General features: G+C 40.1%; 1 protein-coding gene across 1 annotated transcript; it reads left to right on the forward strand.

Moving 5' to 3' along the window:
• Positions 1-18,546: 18,546 nt before the first annotated feature.
• On the forward strand, positions 18,547-19,471 carry LOC124968014 (olfactory receptor 18-like). Its single transcript, XM_047530419.1, has one exon. The coding sequence runs from the start codon at positions 18,656-18,658 to the stop codon at positions 19,469-19,471; it is 816 nt and encodes a 271-aa protein (XP_047386375.1). The 5' UTR covers positions 18,547-18,655.
• The last annotated feature ends 971 nt before the right edge of the window (positions 19,472-20,442 follow it).

Here is a 20,442-nt window from a genome sequence, read left to right on the forward strand (position 1 = left end):
TGATGTTTGATTCATTCTGTAATTCTTTCCTCCCCCCCACCCCTCCCACCCCTCTTTTCCCTCTATACAGACTCTCCTTCCTCCATTCATGCCCCCTCCCATCCCCCATTATGCATTATCATTAGCTTATAAGCGAGATCATTTGTCCTTTGGTTTTTTGAAATTGGCTTATCTCACTTAGCATGATATTCTCCAATTTCATCCATTTGCCTGCAAATACCATAACTCTATTATTCTTTAGAGTTGAGTAATATTCCATTGTGTGTATATATATATATATATATCACAGTTTCTTTATCAATTCATCAATTGAAGGACATCTAGGTTGGTTCCACAGTCTGGCTATTGTGAATTGAGCCACTATGAACATTGATGGGGCTGTATCTCTGTAGTATGCTGATTTTAAGTCACTTGGGTATAGACCAAGGAGTGGGATAGCTGGGCCAAATGGTGGGTCCTTTTCAAGTTTTCTAAGGAATCTTCATACTGCTTTCCAGAGTGGCTGCACTAATTTGCATCCCCACCAGCAATGTATGAGTGTACCTTTTTCCCCACATCCTCTCCAGCACCTATTGTTGCTTGTATTCTTGATAATCGCCATTCTAATTGGGATGAGATTGAATCTTAGGGAGGGTAGTTTTGATTTGCATTTCTCTTATTACTAAAGATGGTGAACACTTTCTCATATGTTTGTTGATTGCTTGTAGGTCTTCTTCTGTGAAGTGTCTGTTCATATCCTTAGTCCATTTGTTGATTGGGTTACTTGTATTCTTGGTGTAGAGTTTTTTGAGTTCTTTATATATTCTGGAAATTAGTGCTCTATCTGAAGTGGCAAAGATTTTCTCCCACTCTGTAGGTTCTCTCTTCACATTGCTGATAGTTTCCTTTGCTGAGAGAAAGCTATTTAGTTTGAATCTATCCCAGTTATTGATTCTTGATTTTATTTCTTGTGCTATGGGAGTCCTGTTAAGGAAGTCTAATCCTAAGCCAACAAGGTGAAGATTTGGACCTACTTTATCTTCTATAAGATGCAGGGTCTCTGGTCTGATTTCAAGGTCCTTGATCCATTGTAAGTTGATTTTTGTGCAGGGTGAGAGATAGGGGTTTATTTTCATTCTGTTCCATATGGATTTTCAGTTTTCCCAGCATCATTTGTTGAAGAGGCTATCTTTTCTCCGTTGCATTTTTTGGCACCTTTGTCTAGGATGAGAAAATTGTATTTATTTGGGGTTGTTACCATGTCCTCTATTCTGTACCATTGATCTACCTGTCTATTTTCGTGCCAATACCATGCTGTTTGTGTTACTATTGCTTTGTAGTATACTTGAAGTTCTGCTATTAAGAAACCCCCTGTTTCATTCTTCCTGCTAAGGATTGCTTTAGCTCTTCTGGGTTTCTTATTCTTCCAGATGAATTCCATGATTGCTTGCTCTATTTCTGTAGGCTCTCTGTAAGGTACATCATTGGGATTTTAATTGGAATTGCATTGAATCTGCTTAGTACTTTTGGTAGTCTGGCCATTTTGACAATATTAATTCTGCCTATCCAAGAACATGGGCGATCTTTCCATCTTCTAAGTTCTTCCTCAATTTCTTTCTTCAATGTTTTGTAGTTTTCATTGCAGAGATCGTTTACCTCTTTGGTTAGATTGATTCTCAGGTACTTTATTTTTTTTGAGGTTATTGCAAATGGAGTTGTTTTCCTCATTTCCCTTTCAGCTGTTTCGTCACTTGCATATAAACATGGTTTAGATTTATGTGTGTTGATTTTATAGCCTGCTATTTTGCTGAAATCATTGATGAGGTCTAGAAGTTTTCTGGAGGAGGTTTTTGGATCCTCTAAATATAGAATCATGTCATCACCAAATAGTGCCAGCTTAACTTCCTCTTTTCCTACTCATATCTCTTCAATTTCTTTAGTCTGTCTAACTGCTCTGGCTAGAATTTTGAGGGCAATGTTGAATAGAAGTGGTGAAAGAGGACATCCCTGTCTTGTTCCCATGTTTAAAGGGAATGGTTTCAGTTTTTCTCCATTAAGAATGATGTTGGCCATGGTCTTAGCATAAATAGCCTTTACAGTGTTCAGCTCTGTTCCCACTATCTCTGTTTTTCTAATGTTTTGAGCATGAAAGGGTGTTTTATTTTGTCGAACGCTTTTTCTGCATCAATTGAAATAACCATATGATTCTTATCCATAAGTCTATTGACAATGGATTACGTTTATTGATTTATGGATGTTAAACCATCCTTGCATTACAGGATGAACCCCACTTGACTGTGGTGCATGATTTTCTTAATATGTTTTTGGATTCGGTTTGCCAATATTTTGTTAAGGATCTTTGCATCTGTATTCATCAAGGATATTGCTCTAAAATTTTCTTTCCTTGATGTGTCTTCTGGTTTCTTTCCTTGATGTGTCTTCCAGTTTGGGTATGAGGGTGATATTAGCTTCATAGAATGAGCTTGGTAGGGTACCCTCCTTTTCTATTTCCTGGAATATTTTGAGAATTATTGGAATGAGTTCTTCTTTGAAGGAGTTGTAGAACTCGGCTAAGAATCCGTCTGGTCCTAGGCTTTTCATGAATGGTAGATTTTTAATGTTTTCTTCTATTTCATTGCTTGATATTGATCTGTTTAAATTGTATATGTCCTCTTGGTTCAGTTTGGGAGGGGCATATATCTCAAGAAATTTGTCAACATCTTCGGTAGTTTCTATTTTGTTGGAACACAGATTTTCAAAGTAGCTTCTCCTTATGTTATGTATCTCAGTGGTTGGTGTCTGTCGTGATATTTCCTTTTTCATCACCAATTTTTAGTAATTCGAGTTTTCTCTCTCCTCTTTGTTAGTGTGGCTAAGGGTTAGTCTATTATGTTTACTTTCTCGAAGAACCAACTTTTTGTTTTGTCAAATTTTTTGTATTGTTTCTTTTGTTTCAATTTCATTGATTTCAGCTCTGATATTAATTATTTCCTGTCTTCTACTACTTTTGCTATTATTCTGTTCTTCTTTTTCCAGGGTTTTGAGCTATAATGTTAGTTCATTTAGTGGTTTACTTTTCATTCTTTTCAGGAATGTGCACCATGCAATGAATTTTCCTCTTAGTACCACTTTCATAGTGTCCCAGAGATTTTGATATGTTGTATCGTCATTCTCAATGACATCTAAGAATTTTTTTATCTCCTCCCTGATGTTTTCTGTTATCCATCTTTCATTCAATAGCATATTATTTAGTCTCCAGGTGTTGAAGTAATTTCTGTTTTTTATTTTGTCATTGATTTCTATTCTCAGTCCATTATGATCTGATAGAACACAAGGCAGTATCTCTATTTTTTTGCATTTCCTAAGGGCTGCTTTCTGGCATAACATATGATCAATTTTTGAGAAGGTTCCATGTACTGCTGAGAAGAAAGTGAATCCACTCATTGATGGATGGAATATTCTATATATGTCTATTAAGTCTAAGTTATTGATTGTGTTATTGAGTTCTATGGTTTCTTTGGTTGGATTTTGTTTGGAAGAGCTATCTAGTAGTGACAGTGGTGTGTTAAATTCATCCAGAATTATTGTGTTGTGGTCTATGTGATTCCTGAAATTGAGAAGGATTTGTTTGATGTACAGGGATGCACCATTGTTTGGGGCATAAATATTTACTATCGTTATGTCTTCCTGATTTTTGATTCCCTTAAGCAGTCTGAAATGTCCTTCTTTATCCCTTCTGACTAACTTTGGCTTGAAGTCCAGTTTATCTGATATAAGGACAGAAACCCCTGCTTTTTCACTGAGTCCATGTACGTGGTAGGTTTTTTCCCATCCTTTCACCTTTAGTCTATGGATGTCTCTTTCTATGTGATGAGTCTCTTGCAGGCAGCATATTGTTGGGTCTTTCTTTTTAATCCATTCTGCAAGTCTGTGTCTTTTGATTGATGAGTTTAGGCCATTAACGTTCAGGGTTATTATTGAGATATGATTCATATTCCCAGTCATTTGGGCTTATTTTTAGTTTTTAAGATGGCTTGTTTTCTCCTTTGAGTGGTTTTTCTCTAAGGTAGTTCCTCTCTTTGCTGACCTCCATTGTTGTTTTTCATTTCCTCCTCATGGAATATTTTTTTGAAAACATTCTGTAGCACAGGCTTTCTATTTGTAAATTCTTTTAACTTTCATTTATCATGGAAGGATTTTATTTCATCTTCAAATCTGAAGGTTAGTTTTGCTGGGTATAGGATTCTTGGTTGGCAACCATGTTCTTTCAGAGCTTGAAATATGTTGTTCCTGGCCCTTCTAGCTTTTAGAGTTTGGGTTGAGAAGTTGGCTGCTATCCATATTGGTCTCCCCCTATATGTAATCTGATGCTTTTCTCTCCCGGCCTTCAGAATCCTGTCTTTATTTTAAATGTTAGGCATTTTCATTATAATGTGCCTTGGTGTGCATCTGTTGTGATTTTGTGCATTTGGTGTTTTGTAAGTCTCTTGTATTTGATTTTCCATTTCATTCTTCAGGTTTGGGAAATTTTCTGATATTATTTCATTGATTAGGTTGTTCATTCCTTTGGTTTGTATCTCTGTGCCTTCCTCAATCCCAATAATTCTTAAATTTGGTCTTTTTATGATGTCCCATAGTTCTTGGAGATTCTATTCATGATTTCTTACCATCTTCTCTGTTTGGGCAACTTTATATTCAAGATTAAATATTTTGTCTTCATTGTCTGAGGTTCTGTCATCCAAGGGGTCTAGTCTTTTGGTGATGCTTTCCATTGAGTTTTTTATTTGGTTTATTGTTTCCTTCATTTCATGGATTTCGTTTGGTTCTTTTTGAGAATCTCTATTTGTTTGTTGAAATGATCTTTTGCTTCCTGCAGTTGCTCTGTCAGCTTATTGGTATTATCATTCATTGCCTGCATTTGGTGTCTTATCTCATCCTTTGCTTCACAAATCATCTTAATCATGTATAATCTGAAGTCCTTTTCTGACATTTCTTCTAACATACTGCCACTGGAATCTATTAATATAGAATCTAGATTTGTTTGGATGATTTTCTTCCCTTGTTTTTTCATGTTGTTCATGTATTTTCCCCTCTACCAGTGCAGATCTGGGGTATTGCAGATTTCCTCCTATAGGCTTATAGTGGCTCTATAGGTTTCCAAAAACTTTTCTTTAAGGGGCGATCAATATTTGCAGTGCCCAATTCAGACACTATGCAGTCCTAGACCAAATTGCCCCTATGAGGACAATAAAAAAGAATTGTTAAGAAACAGAATGAGTTAAAATATTATCTTCAGTAAAACAAACAGATTTGCAATAAGGTCTGCAGTTTCAAATGGAGGACAAAGAGTATGCAGAGGGATGTAGAATGTGGCTGCTAATGGGATAAGAAAAGAACATACAGAAGTTCTAGATAATAGAAAGGGTGAGAGTGTAATCAAAAGAAATTGGATGTTAGTATGCAAAAAAGGGAGAAAGGGACTCTGAGGGAACAGGTAAACAAAAGGAAAAGAGAGGAAGAAAAGTAAAGAAATAAAAACTTAACCTTTTTCAATAAGGATAAAAAAGAAAATCTCCAGTGTAGCAGTCATATAGTAATGAAACCTCCTAGAGTACTATAGCCTGATGCACAGAGGTACCTGACATTGAGCTTCAAGCCTCCAGCAGGCGTCTCAGGATGGGATTAGTCTCACCTAAAGATTGGAGCTCCGGCTTCCAGAATTATCCAAGATGGCCACTCTGGCTTTGAAATGTGTTGGCCAATGGGGAGCTGCAGCTCAGGGTGTGGCCGTGGTCAGCAGGAGGTCCTTGAGGCGGGATGTGGTTGGTCAGGCAGGGATCCTGGAGGGCGGGTTTTCTTGGTGTGGTTGTGGGATCCTGGAGGCCGGTTGCAATCATTCAGTCTGGGGTCCCAGTGATAGGGAGCGGTCAGTCAATGTGAGGGCCCTAGAGGCAGGGAGTGATCAGTCGGGCTGAGGGATCCTGGAGATGGGGCTCAGTCAGTCCAGCCAGGGGACCTTCAGGACCTGGCTGTTGTCTCAAAAAGGCAGCAGCCACGTGTAATCAAACCTGCAGGTACTGTAACAGTGAACGTCCAGGTAACAGCAGGCAGCTGGTGCTCCACTGGCAGTCGGCAATCAGTGTGCTGACTGTTGTCGGACTATCGGGAGGTGAACCTCCTGCGTTGGGTGATGGATAGTTGTAAGGCAGGCGATGGACAGGTGAGAGGCAGGCAAATGGCGGATGATAGGCACCTGACAGTGAGCAATCTGCACTTAAAAAAGGTGTCGATATGCTGGCAGACTGGAGGTGATCACAGCAGACAAATGGGGTAAATAGCAGGGAATTGATAAGCAGCAAAAACTGCCTTACCAAGAAATAGATATCCTCTGCTTAAAACCGGAGTTATTCAGTGACAAGGAACGCAGCCTCCCTCCAGTCCGCCATCTTGTATCTGCTCAAATTTGACTAATTATGACCTGTGTGCAGTGAGTCTCCAAAGTCATAAAATAGTCAATATTCATTTTGTAACTCCAGCCTTCGCTTGATGACTCCAAAACAGTGGGCTCCATACCTGTGTTTTCTTCTTCCATAGTTTTCTACACTGGGAAGCTTCTATCTGACACTATTCCCATGAGTTCTGAGGACAGAGCATGGATCCTGCACCCTCAGATGGAGAATCGATAACCATACCAGAGTGCACTGCAAAGCTCCACCTTTGAATATGTTACCAAGTCTTGCTTTTATTACTGACTTGTAAACTGGAAAGAGTTTTAAAATGTAACTCATTACACGCACTGTGGTTAGACTTCTGCACCTCTGATAAATGGAAAGAGCTTTATAATGTTGAAAACTTTCTGATGTTTTGAGAACAAGGAAAAAGTGTAGTGCACCAGATCCTGGTATAGTATGGCCCGTGTGTTGAAGGCTTGGTCTGGTCTGAGTGCCTTAATGGGAGACAGTGGAACTTTTAGGAGGTGGGGCCTATTGGAAGAAAGTTACGTCACTGGTGTCATGCTGCTGAAGAGGACATAGGGATGTTGGTGACTTTCTCTCTCTTTGTTTCCCACCTACCTTGAGGTGGGAAGCCACACCCCACGCACTCCTGCTATGACACACTGTGCTGCCCCAGGTCCAGATCAATGGAGCCCCTGGGAATGGACTGGAACTCTGAAACCATGAGCCAAAATAAGACTTTCAGCCTTATAAATTTTTATCTTGGGTATTTTGTTTGTGGTTGAAAGCTGACTCACACAAACCCTGAGAGCAATCTGTTTAATTTTGAATCCTCTCAGTTCCACTTATTATTTGCATGATATTCCGAAGGTTGCTGGTGTCAACCATATTCAGCATCAGCATGTAGGTTGCTTTCTAGGTGATACACCAGCACCAGTAGGATTAAGTAAAGTGGCACCCCTAAGTGATGAATGTAGAAGGGAAAATAAAATTTAGATATGATTATTAAATCATTATAAGGTAACCTTCAAACCAAGAGCAGCACTAAGCTGGGTCTCCCTCAGTCTCACATGTAGAGACATGGACAGTTTTGGGGACCTGGGGGTGGGTACCCCAGGCCCACTGCAAGGCTGACGATCATGCAGGTCAAAGCTGTAGTCTGTAGCAGGGTCACACAGACCTCTGCCTAATGCTGGGGAAGGTCTTGGGCTCCATCTGGGGCTCTGGTCTCTACACAAAGTCATTGTTCTCTACCCAGTGTGGCGCCTCACAGGTCAAAGGCCTGTGCTGGCTTTCATGCCCAGGACCCCTGCAGGGGGCCCTTGCTCACTGATCTTAGTTACGGCTGATGCCCGAGGTTGGGGGAGGGATTTGGAGGCAGACTCTGCTGAAGGGCTAAGGTAGTTTCAGTAGGTCGCCTAGGCTTGTATGATAGTGGGTGGTCTGACTCTGCAACTCTCCCTCCTTACCTTCTTCAAGGCATCTTTTCTTTTTCTGATGCTGTTAAGCAAGAGCTAGTGTCCCCAGCTCTTTGAAACTGCTTTGGTGCATACACAGCTATTCAATTCGCTGTACCTGTGAGTAGACAATCTCTGGAGGATCTTGGCCACCATTGTGGCCTGCACCTCCGAGGACCTGTTCTTCTCTCTACCCTAATTCCCTGGGAACACTAGTGTTTCTTGATCCCTGGCCAGTAGCACTGGAGGCTCTGACCTCCAGTGCTGTGGCAGCCCCACTCCAAGACCCAGCTCCCCAGGCCCCTGACCCTTACGCCCTGTCAGCTCAGGACAGAGGCAGAAGTGCGTCTCTGGCACACGCTCAGGGCAGCCACCTCCCTGGCCGCTGCTCAGTCCTCCTCCCGCTGTGCCCGCCTGTCCCCGCCTGGTTCGGGAGGGTGGTGGGGCGCATCCCGGGCTGGTCCTGCCGCCCTAGTTCTCCCCCAGCAGCGCGCCCCCGAGCCCCGTCGGCTCTGCCCACCGAGGGCCGGTCCCGAGACCACAGCGGGGACCCGGCGCTGGGCCCACGGCAGCGGCTCCTGTGGGCCGGAGCTGGAGCGCCCCGCCGCGTTCTCGTCTCCACCACAGAGGCCTCCTCGGGGTGTCGGGCCGGGTCTCCGCTGCTCTGCGGATCTGGGCTGAGCGGGGTCTCCCGCCCGTGGTCGCCTGCAGAGAGCGCGGATCTGCCCCCACCGCAGACCTGCTCCACAGGTGGCATTCAGGTACAGGAGCCACTGATTTTTAAATGTGCCAACCCGCCTTGTGGCAGGTGCATTTCGTGGTTGATAAAGTGACGCATTTGAGCCGCGTGTCTGTCGGCGCTTTAACTCCCGGGAAACGTGCTCACCTGCCAGCTTCGACTTTACCTCTCCGTTCCTCTTACTTCCCTCTTCAGTTGCTTTGCTGCACTGGTGAGGCTTTGGAGTTCAGTGGAGAGTGGCGTTCAGGGTACATCCTGGCCTCCTTCTGATATGGGAGAACTGATCTGCCCTTTCACTGTTAATAGAACGTTTGCTGTACATGCTTGTATTTTACTCCTAATGAGACTTTCCCCTTCTAGTCCTCTAGTAGGTTAAATTATCACCACCCATGGGTATTGACGTAGTCAATGTGTTTTGTCTAAGGGAATGAGCCAAATCATCTTCTATTTATGTCGTGAATGAATCAGATTTGATTTTTAAGCATCCTTTATTCCCAGGATGAAATGAATTTGGCTTATGACTTATACTTAATTGTTCATTTCTCAAGTGTACTGATATTTTTATATTATTTGTACTTTGTGTATGAGATCTTGCTTAAGGTTGTACTCTTTTGGTTCTAGCATAAGTTCATAGGTATAAATGTCTTGAAAGAGGAAGTTTTCATCTGACTTGTTATTTTCATGTTTTCTTCTTTATCTGTGCTTATGGCTAGAGTTTGGATTCAATGTTTTGAGTTAAAATATTATGTTGTGTTCACTTGGGTATGTCTATGGACTACTTCCCAGAAACATGTCTCTTTCCAGTTCCAGGTTAGAGTTGTCCTAAAAAAGAGGTTGCATGTGGTTTGGAAAGCTTAAGGGAAGGAGCCCTAGTTTCTGTTTTTCAGGGCCATGAGACAGATGTATGAGGAGCTGGCTGGTTCCAGTTTCCAGCTTATTTTCAGGAATATTAAACCAATTAATCCATACTTGCCCAAAACTGAACAGTAAGTGCTTGACTTCAGTCTCCTCAGAGGTTGCAGCTGATAGACATTTCCATAAACTCCTCTAATGATCCCAGTAGGATGTGTAGTTGAGGTCCAGGTTCCTGGTGTCTTGAACTAAGAACTCAGCAAGCCACGAAGAAGTAACAGGCAGAGCACAGATGTAATAACGCTATGGAAGTATAATGAAAGCAACGCTCCAGCTAGGCAGTGGCTTAAGACCCCTGTGGCTGGGCAAGGCTTATCTTGCATGCTGTGCCTCAATCCCCTCTGCTCTCAGACCTGATTAAAGACCTCAACCTGTTTGTTCCCATTGGTTACTTTGTTTTTGTCTAATTAGAATATAGAACCTGTGGTGGGACTTGCCATGGTGATAAACCCTAAATGGAGGAAATTGTCATGGTAGCAGGACTTGATGTAAACAGGGACATGATGACTCATGCTCCTGTCTTGTATTCCAACAGGTATTTTTCTTTTATTCTGCTGCTACCATCTTGATGTCCCTAAACTATGTCCCTATTATGGAAGAAGTATAGTTACAAAGGAAGAAGGGAATCCAGTCAGAAAAGTATGAGATACTACTATTCTTTTGTCTTTGAGTCAAGACATATTGCACTTTTTAGTATAGTTGTGTGTGTGTGTGTGTGTATGTGTGTGTCTTCATAGATTCATTCAACCAAAATAGCTAAGGTTTATTGAATGATTACTCTGTATCAGAAACTATTTGAAGCACTATTGCTATGATTCATTTAATGTTCACAAAACACCTCAAAGGAATGCTGTCATATCTACATTTTATAGATTGGGAAAATGAGGCAGAGAAACTAAAGAGCTTGCCCAATGTCACACAGATATTAATTTCCCAAATCTGCTTGAATTTATAATTCTCTCTTTTAATAATCACAATATTATGCAAGAGTAATTTGTGGAAATAGTGTCTTCTATGATTCATGGAAAATTCTTACACTCTGACTTAAAGTACAATTTGGAAAAGTAACTTGTAATAGCCAACATTTGTTACATATTTGTTTTAGTCAGCTTTTTTGCTGCTGTGACTAAATGATCTGACCAGCACAATTATAGAGGATGAAAGGTTTATTTGAGGGCTCACAGTTTCAGAAGGCTTAGTCCATAGAAGGCCAGCTCTATATCATGGAAGAAGAGCATGGCAGAGGGAAGCAGCTTGCATCAGGATGGAGAGAGAGAGAAAGAGTCTCCACTCCCCAGATACAAAATATATACCCCCAAACCACACCCAATTCCCACCTCCTCCAGCCATACCCCACCACTTCAATTAATCCCATCAGAGATTAATTCACTAATTGGGTTAAGACTGTTATAACCCAATCATTTCTCCTCTGACACTTCCTACTTTGGGGAGACATCTCACATGTGAGCTTTTGGGGGACACCTCACATCCAAACCATAACAATATTTATGCACCAGGAACTTACATATCATTGTATATATTTTTCATTTCATTTAGTCCTCACCACAAACACTGAAAGATGAGAACTACTATTCCCTGTGTGTGTGTCTGTGTGTGTCTGTGTGTGTATGTGTGTGTGAGAGAGATAGAAAGAGAGAGAGAGAGAGAGAGAGAGAGAGAGAGAGAGAGAGAGAGATGCTGTGGATTGACTCCAGGGGCTTATGCATGCAAGGCGAGCACTCTACCAACTGAGCTGTATCCAGGGCCCCACATTTTTAAAAACAGAAACAGACTGAGGGAATGAATAGAGAACATATCCCTGTAAAGGTGGACTAGAATGGGTGACCATCTATCTGATTCAGGCGTGTCTGCCTTTCACCCCTTGTTTCCATCAAGATCAGCAAGATCTGAGAGTCTACTCTGCTAACCAGTATAGTCCTGTTACTTGATCCTGGAAAAGATTTCCCTAAGAGGGCGAGAGACCATTCCAGTCACCAGCTAAGGCATCTCCCAGTGGTCTCTTGCAGTTCTAATTAACATTGGGGAGAATGATCAAGTCCCATCTATTCTGGGACACTGGCTGGATTGTGTGTCTGTATTTCTACAAGGTTAAATCACAGCCATTGACATGTTAATTCATCAAGGTCATGTTCCCTGGTGAGAGCTGTCAGTTGGTTACCAGGCTTTCCTACAGGGATAACCCTTTCTGAGGCTTCAAAACACTCTCACCTGGGTTGATTATTACAGTTTGTGGGGAGGACTGGAAGGAAATATCCCTGACTGTCCAAGGTGACTGCCTCTGAGTGGTAGGGCCAGGCTGGTGTGGGAAAGGAGCACAGCGTGATGAAAGGGAATGTGCTTTGGCGTCAAACCTGGACTCAATCCTGTGTCAACAAGTTGTGGCACCTTTGTTAAGTGGACTCACCTCTGACCCTCAGATATTCCTAACACCAGATGGTGATTAGTTGCACTTAACTTCCAATTAGGGCTACTGAATTTAGTAAGACAAAAAGATGTCCAGTTAAATTAGAACTTCAGGCAAATACTTCATGTATTCAGAATATAACTATACTAAGAAATTATTCATTGTTTATCCAAAATTCAATTATTTAAACAGAGATATTAGGGTTATCTGACAAAGGTTTAAAAGAAGGCATTCTATAAATGCTTCAACAGACAACTATCAACATGCTTGAATCCAATGGTAAAATAAAACGTTGCAACCAAAATTCAATTTTAAATGGGCATCTTGTGTTTTATCTGGAAACTGTATTTTTCAGGCTACCAAAAGGCTTAGACATGAAGTGAAAAAACTTGCTGCTTTTATGGCAAGCTCTTATGAAATATGGTGGCCATTCTTGTAACTTTGATATAGTTACATTTAAAAACAAGAATCCCAGGAATTTAAAACTAATTTGGTATTATATGTTTATGATTCTGGGCCACATCAGCTGTGACCCCTGGCATTTCACCTAATTTCTTAATTTATTTAATATTCAATCAGCAAAGTGTGATCTGTGCACTAAATCCAGTTTGCCACCTCTTTTTGTAAATAAAATTCTATTAAAGCAGTCATTCTCATTTGGGTACCTGCTGTCTCTGTTTCCTTTTGTACCATAATGAAAGAGTTGAGTGGTTGCAAAAAAGAACATAGCCTACCAGGCCAACAATATTTATTATAAAGCTCTTTATAGTAAAAAAAAGCTTGGTGACCCCATCCCAACGTCATTGAGTTAATAACTGAATTATTTATAGGATAATTGTAAGAAGGAAATCAATTCTATGTAAAGTGCTTGGACAGTTTCTGGTGTTTAGGAAAGCATCAATAAGTGAAAGTTAGAGTCATCATACAATCTAGATTTAACTGTCCTCCAAAGGCCATGTGCTAAAGCTTGGTCCCTACCCTGTGGTGCTGTTGGGAAGGGTTGTTTAGGAGGCGGGGCCTAGTGGAAGTGCGGTAGTTAACTGGGGGCCCTGGAAGGGAGTGTGACTGGTCACAACCCCTCCTCACTTTGCTTCCTAGCCCACACTTCCCCACACGCATCCATCATGACATTTTGTCTAGCCGTGCGCCCAAAAGCAATGGAGTCCAGTGGTCATGGACTGAACCTCTGAAACCATATGCCAACATGAACTTTTTCATCCTTAGAAGTTGTTTATCTTGGGCATTTTGTCACAGCATTGGAAATCTTACTAAAACAATATTAATAGGTCAAAGAAGAAAATCATACAAAGGTTTTAGAGATGCTAAAATAGCATTTGACAAATTAAAACCTATTCCAGATTGAAATTTTTGATGGAACAGAAAAAGTATATTTTAAACCAACAGCCAGCATCAGGTTTACTAGTAGAACCCTAGAATAATTTTCATCATAGTAAGCATTTGTGTTTCTAGAAGAGGTAGCTTGTGCATTTGGACAGAAATAAAGTAAGGGCAACAAGCCCCACAATGATGAATATATCGGATAATACAATTCTAAAAAAAAAGGCTAGAAAAATTCTTAGAATAAAGAAGATCACTAGGTGACATAAATTCTTTAATCATTTGTAATATGTCAACAAATTAATTATGAATAAATGAAGCCAATGATGACATTCAAATCAGCAATAAAAATTGCCAAGGGATGACCCCAACAAGACGTGAGAAGGGCTTCTGCTAACAGAAGCATGAAGCTTTTCTTGAAGACATAAATATGTTTAAATACAGAAATGTTTGCAGATTCTAGAAGGAAAAGTGTTAGTCAAGAGGCTAATATTTCTAATATTTTTTAATCATCAGTGCAAATGCAGTGAACCAAAATCACAACTGAATTCTTAACAGAAAATAATCTAATCTTTATGGGGAGAGTCTTCCTTTTGGCTACGTGACCAGAAGAGGTCAAGTGCACTTCCCCTGGGAAAGAGTAGGGCCCAGGAATCACTGAGCTAGACCAAGGACACCAACTTTCTCCTGTGGTTTGCACAAGACTCTGGTGTCTTCAGGGAATGCCGCACAGGGACCAGTTTGCCTAATAATGATCTCTGTGCATTGCATTCTCAACGTTGCACAACTGAAACCACCAGCCTGTTTCCAGCCCCCTGACTTGCTGGTCCCTGTCCAGAGGGCTCCACACCTGTGTGCCTTCCCAGAGTTGTAACTTTCATCAGGGGGCTCCTGCTGAGTTTGCTTTCCTGCCTTCCTGAGCAGAGCCCTGGCTTCCATTGCTTTTGGGGCAGAAGAGAAGCAGTGGATCAGCATCCTTGGTCATGCCCCAGCACAGAGGCAGCCCCGTCCAGTGAGTGCTATGGGAGAGGCTGGATGCAGCAGGGACTACTGGACAGTGCTTCCTGAGTCAGGACAAATGGGCAGTTGGGGATCATTAAATGGGAGGATTATGGAATGCAAAGTTTGAGCTTGCAGGTCTATAAAGTTTTATGTTCTTGGTTTTGATGAGGATCTGAGAACTCTCCTTCAGGGTTTCACTTTCCACCCATGCTGGTCTAGCTCCTGTAGGTGTCTTCCCATGACAGCAGGAAATAGTTCTTCCTAATCTATCCCCTGAGCACCCAGCATGGTCATGATGATGGTAAGGAGAGGATGAGGACAGCATGTTCACCAACACGCACTGAAGGCTCCCTCGGTGCCAGACCCAGAGCTAAGGTTCTATGTAACTCGCTTCATTTCATCTGCATAGTCACCTCTCCAAAAGAGGAATGCACACTATTACCATTTTACAGGTGCAGAAAGGAGCACAGCATTTAAAACTTGTACTAGATCTTAGGATCAAATTAGGTTAAATACGGGTTTGAACCTAGGCATCCATGCTCCAGACACAAAGCACTTGGCAAGTCTTCTCTCCTGACATCCCACCAGCCTTTGCTTCCCAGGTCACTCCAGGCAGAGACACCTGCTCACTGCACTCTTCCCTGTGGGAGGAGCTTCTGACTGACCTCGGCAGAGACCAGTGGGTCTGCTTGCTGCATCGGCTCTAGGAAGGGTGGCTGGGCTCAAGGCAGGCATCACAGAAAAGTCAGATCTCTCTTGTTCTTGCTCCTAGATTTTGTTTGCCTGTCAGTTCTACCTTCATTGCCATAATTCAGCTCCTCTCCATCTCTAAGGAGATAGGAAATCAGGGTGTAGTGTTGCATTTCTAGTCAGGAAACTGAAATTAGTTAAAATATGTATTTTAGATAGGTTTTGGTTAAGACCTCTGTACTTGTGTTAAAGTCTATGAAGTGTTAGAGAAACAGCAAAGAAGTTTAGGACATAGACTTCTGAGGCCAATAGTTTAATCCCGTGTCCTCCACTTATTTCTCCTGTGATCCGGAGCAAGCCTTTACTATCTCTGAACCTGAGTATGTCAGTCGATCTCTTGGATTCCACTGCATTGTTACAAGGATGAAACAGAACACGGAAACTACTTTGGTCATTAAACATGATGGGGCATATATAAAGGGCAAGATGCATTTCTGATATTATCCTTAGCAGGATACCTTCATACCATTTCATGAGAGTATCCTGTGATCTTAAGCTAGAGGTTTCCTAGGATTCCAGAAAGAACATTTTATTTGTGCCTTGATACAAGCAGGCCCTGAACATTTAAAAAGAAAAGACTGAATCTCACTCTTTTCTGATTCCCTGGAGTCTGCAGAGTAAGCAACCAAAACAAAAACAAGAAAATCTATTTAAAAATAACTGGGCTTTTCCTTCATTCTCAGGAACAGAGCATACACAATATTGTCCTGCCTCACTTTGTCAGGATGTCCTTCCTGTAGGATGAGAAAAGAAGATACAATAGGGTTTATTGTTTTATGGAAAGGGATTTCTATCAACCCAGTATCTTCCTATTAGAAACTCTCTATATTTTAGCTTTTAAAAGTTGCAGAGATTTTTAAAATAATAAAACAAATCACCAGGAAAGAGAAAAAGATAAATCTTACTTCATATACTGAGATATCTTTTAGAACTTCACATCATTCCATGCTCAAATTATCTGCGACAAAAAAAAATAAAAATGTGTTTATCTCTCTGCCATGTAATCAAGTAAAAGGACATCAAAACTGTATTGAATTGGATTGTAGTTCATTAGTACAGGTGGAATAAATCCCAATAATAATTCAAATTCTGATTATAAAATGATGGACAAATGTTTGAGTTCCACTTCCTTTAGGTGCCTACCTCTCTAGAGATGAGTTTTATTCTCCCCATTACCAGATCAGAAAAGTTAGCAGAGAGAGTGGAGAGCTTTACACATACTTTACAGTGAGTGTTAGAAGATGTGGGATTCAGACCTGGGTCTACTGATTCTACTCTTAGGACTTTGTCCCTCTTGTAGAATTCATTTTTCCCCCTGTCTAATCTGCTTTGTCACAGATGGACAAACCATGGCAGAACCATTGATTCTTTCTCTTGGGATTCATCAAGTTCATTTGTGGACTCAGGGAAGAATCCAGTGGTGTATAGGGGCATTTACAACATGAATATTGTGGATTATATGCTTTCCTATGAACCACAATGCATTTTGCAGCTAAGTGGACACCTTAGATATGGAAATGTTATTCCCAATATAAGATGAGAATTTTTTTGCATGGAGCTATAAAAGATTGATTATTATAGGATAGACTTCAGGAATATTTCTCATTCAATACCAATAAGAGAATATAGTTGATAGTAACATTTTTCTATTTTGAAAACAAATGTATACAATAAGTAGCAAAACTGAACAATGCACTGGGTTTTACAACTCACACAACTATCTCTGTGCACATACCACACACAAACTCTCACTTGTGTGATAAGAGAGAAGCATAAGAATTTTCATAGGATTATTGTAATTAGAAACAAGTCCAATCTTCAGATAATATGCATTAGTAAAACTTATATCTACATGTGTATATTTTACAGAAAGACTTCAACTCAATTTTGTAGTAAATAAGAATGTGTTAGGTGCAATATATGTAGTGACATACTAGTTACATAAATTTTCAAGAAAACTTGTATATACATAAATCAATTCTAACATTATGGAATCACAGACAGAAAATACATTTACCAAATTCAGAACTTATTGCATTTGGGGGACAGATGTACAGAGCAACTGAATTATTCATGGATACAAGAAAACACAAATTTTATTGGAAATATCTCAAATCTCCATAAAATAGTAATTCTTAAGCAAATATTAAATGTTTATATTTTTAATATGGTAGTGGGTATCAATGATAGTTATAACAGAAAATAATAATGAAGCATTTTCTAGTGCATGGCAATATTCTAAGACATTGATTCTTGACCCTGGCCCACCAAGAACTGTACATGTGGAGATCATGATTTAATTGGTTCTAAGCTATGGCAGAGCATCAGTGTATTTTAAATACCCACAGATAAATAAAATGTTCAACTAGGATTGATGACCACTGATCTAAGCACTTTACATGTTTCATTTCATCTAATTTCTTAAGCACACCACTGTAAGGTAAGTTCAACTATAATCATTTTACAATGTGGAAATTCCCCAGGTGTTTGTTACATTGACGTTTTTCTTTTGTATTTTCCCCCAAATTAAATCATACTCTGAAACACCAAGAGAAATGAGGATCACAGTTGCTCTCAGAGAACTGGTGAAGGAGAATTGAAATTCCTATATCAGGAAAAATTGAAATGAACAGCTGTTAACTATGCATAGGAAAGTTGGATGTCAGGCCTGGATTTGGGGAAGCATGGCCCTAAATTCCTCAATTGTCAGCAAGAGGGTTCAATTTGAAGAGGACTCAACACTTGTAAATGTTTAGGAATAATAATTCATGTAAGTTTGAACCTGATCATCTGATCACTCCATACTGTGTACACATTTCTTAATATTACTCTATAATCCCAAAATATGTTTCTATAATTTGTCAATGAAATAAAAAATATATATATTTAAGTACTTTGACCAAGTTACCACAAAATGAGTGAGCATTTATTTCCATAAAGGAACAAAGTCAAGGAACAAAAAATGATGGAAATCTGTGAAGGTAATTAGTACAAAAATGCTTTCTGATTCTGAACCTTTGGCTTTAATTTAGAATTCAGATACTGTAATTTTAACAATTATAGAAGTTATCAATATTCTGTATCAGAGGAATTTTTTTTGCATTGGATTTAAACACAATAAGACTGCTCCTTACATTTTTAAAAATTAGAAAGAACTTTTTAAAGGTCATAGTAAATTTTTCCATATTTTCTTAAGAGACTTTTAATGTGATCAAGATTTATTTCTACTTTTTTGTTTTTGCTTTTCAAACAACTTAGTCAAGTATCTCAAAAATAATTGTGTATAGAAAGAGGTGAATAACACAAAAATCAATTATCAAAGAGTTCTAAGATGTTTGGATTTGTCACAACTAACTAATATTGCTGACTATATATGGTCCTCAAATGTGAGGACTTTACTAGTGAATTGCTTTAATTGAATGTTATGCAGTGCTTGTTGCTTGCTTGCTTATGTGCTTTTTCCAACATTTTTCTCATTTTCAAAAGGTGTCCAAGTAATACAGAACCACAAATTCTAACACATTTCTCAGAATTTTTCCTCCTGGAACTCTCAGAAGATACAGATGTGCAGCCTGTCCTCTTAGGACTGTTCCTGTCCATGTATCTGGTCACAGTGCTTGGGAACATGCTCATCATCCTGGCTGTCAGCTCTGACTCCTACCTCCACACCCCTATGTACTTCTTTCTCTCCACTCTGTCTTTGTCTGATATTGGTTTTATCTCCACCACAGTCCCAAAGATGATTGTGGACATCCTAACTCATAGCAGAGTCATCTCCTATGGGGGCTGCCTGACACAGATGTCTCTTTTTCTCATTTTTGGAAGTGTGGATGATCTGCTTCTGGCTGTGATGGCATATGACCGGTTCGTGGCCATCTGTCACCCCCTGCATTATCCAGTCATTATAAACCCTCACCTCTGTGGCTTCTTAGTTGTGATGTCGTTTTTGCTTAGTCTTTTGGAATCCCAACTGCACAATTTGATTGTTTTACAATTTACCCACATAAAGGATGTGGAAATTTTTAACTTCTTTTGTAACCCCTCTCAGCTCCTTAATCTTGACTGTTATGAAACTTTTACCAAAAACATAGTTCTGTGTTTTGCTGGTGCCGTATTTGGTTTTCTTCCTATCTCGGGGATTCTCTTCTCTTACTGTAAAATTGTTTCCTCCATTCTGAGAGTCCCATCATCAGATGGGAAGTACAAAGCCTTTTTCACCTGTGGGTCCCAACTGTCAGTTGTTTGCTTATTTTATGGGACTGGCCTTGCAGGTGTCTCGGATTCTCCCAGTAAGGGTGCAGTGGTCTCAGTAGTAAACACTGTGGTCACACCCATGCTCAACCCTTTCATATACAGCCTGAGAAACAGGGACATCAAGAGGGGTATGTGGCAGGCCCTCAGAAAAGCCATTTAATCTCAGCCCCTGTGCCATCCATTTGCAGTGTGAATTGGAAAAGGCAGCAAAACCAAGCTTCTACCCCTGCAAATCTCACCTCTTTTATCTCATCATTTTGTGCCTCTCATGGGTTTCATCCCTCTTTATATTTCATATTTAAGTAATGCTTTTATGATCCATCTTGAGTGAGACTGTGTTCTCTATCCTTTGTACATCTTACTCCCTGCATTCCTGTATCCTATCATATCTATGAAACCTTCTGGAAGTTCTTTTTAATGATACAGGCATGTCAGAAAGATGAACAATGTTTTTATACATTTAAAATCTATGTCTTTTCTAGAACTCATTTGTACTTTTCATACAATGTTTACTTACAAAATTGACTTATGCAGGTTATCTCTAAGGATGCGTATTGCTACTCCTCAAGCATGCCTTGGTGTAGTCACCCAGGGTGCTTTAGGAATACTGATACTTGGGTCTCACCACCAGGAATTCTGATTTGTTGAATCTGTATGTGGTCTGAGCATTTGTAGTTTTAGGGTACCCCTGATTTCTGCTGATAATTTTAGGAGTTTTCTTGTATGGAATGAGTTACTTTTCTCTTGTTGCTTTCAGGAGTCTCTCCACTTGTGATTTTTGACTGTAATATATCTCAGTGCAGGTGCTTTTGAATTTGTCATAGTTGGAGTTTATTGAGCTTTTAAATGTTTTTGTTGATGCCTTATAAGTATACCTAATGGTGAGGTTCATTGTGATGTATTTATACATGCATATAATATACATAATTTTTTTCCATTTTATTCCCAAGTACTTCCATCTCTCCCTTCCTGCTCCCCCAATCCCTTCCTCTATCTCATTGATCTCCCTTCTATTTATTTATTAATTGGTGTATTATAATTCTACATAAAAGTGAGATTCATTGTGAGACAGTCATTCATGCACATAGCATAATTTGGCCAATTCCATTCCCAAGTAACTCCCCTTTCCCT

This window comes from Sciurus carolinensis, chromosome 17, assembly GCF_902686445.1.
Source record: "Sciurus carolinensis chromosome 17, mSciCar1.2, whole genome shotgun sequence".
NCBI classification, from domain to species: Eukaryota; Metazoa; Chordata; class Mammalia; order Rodentia; family Sciuridae; genus Sciurus; species Sciurus carolinensis.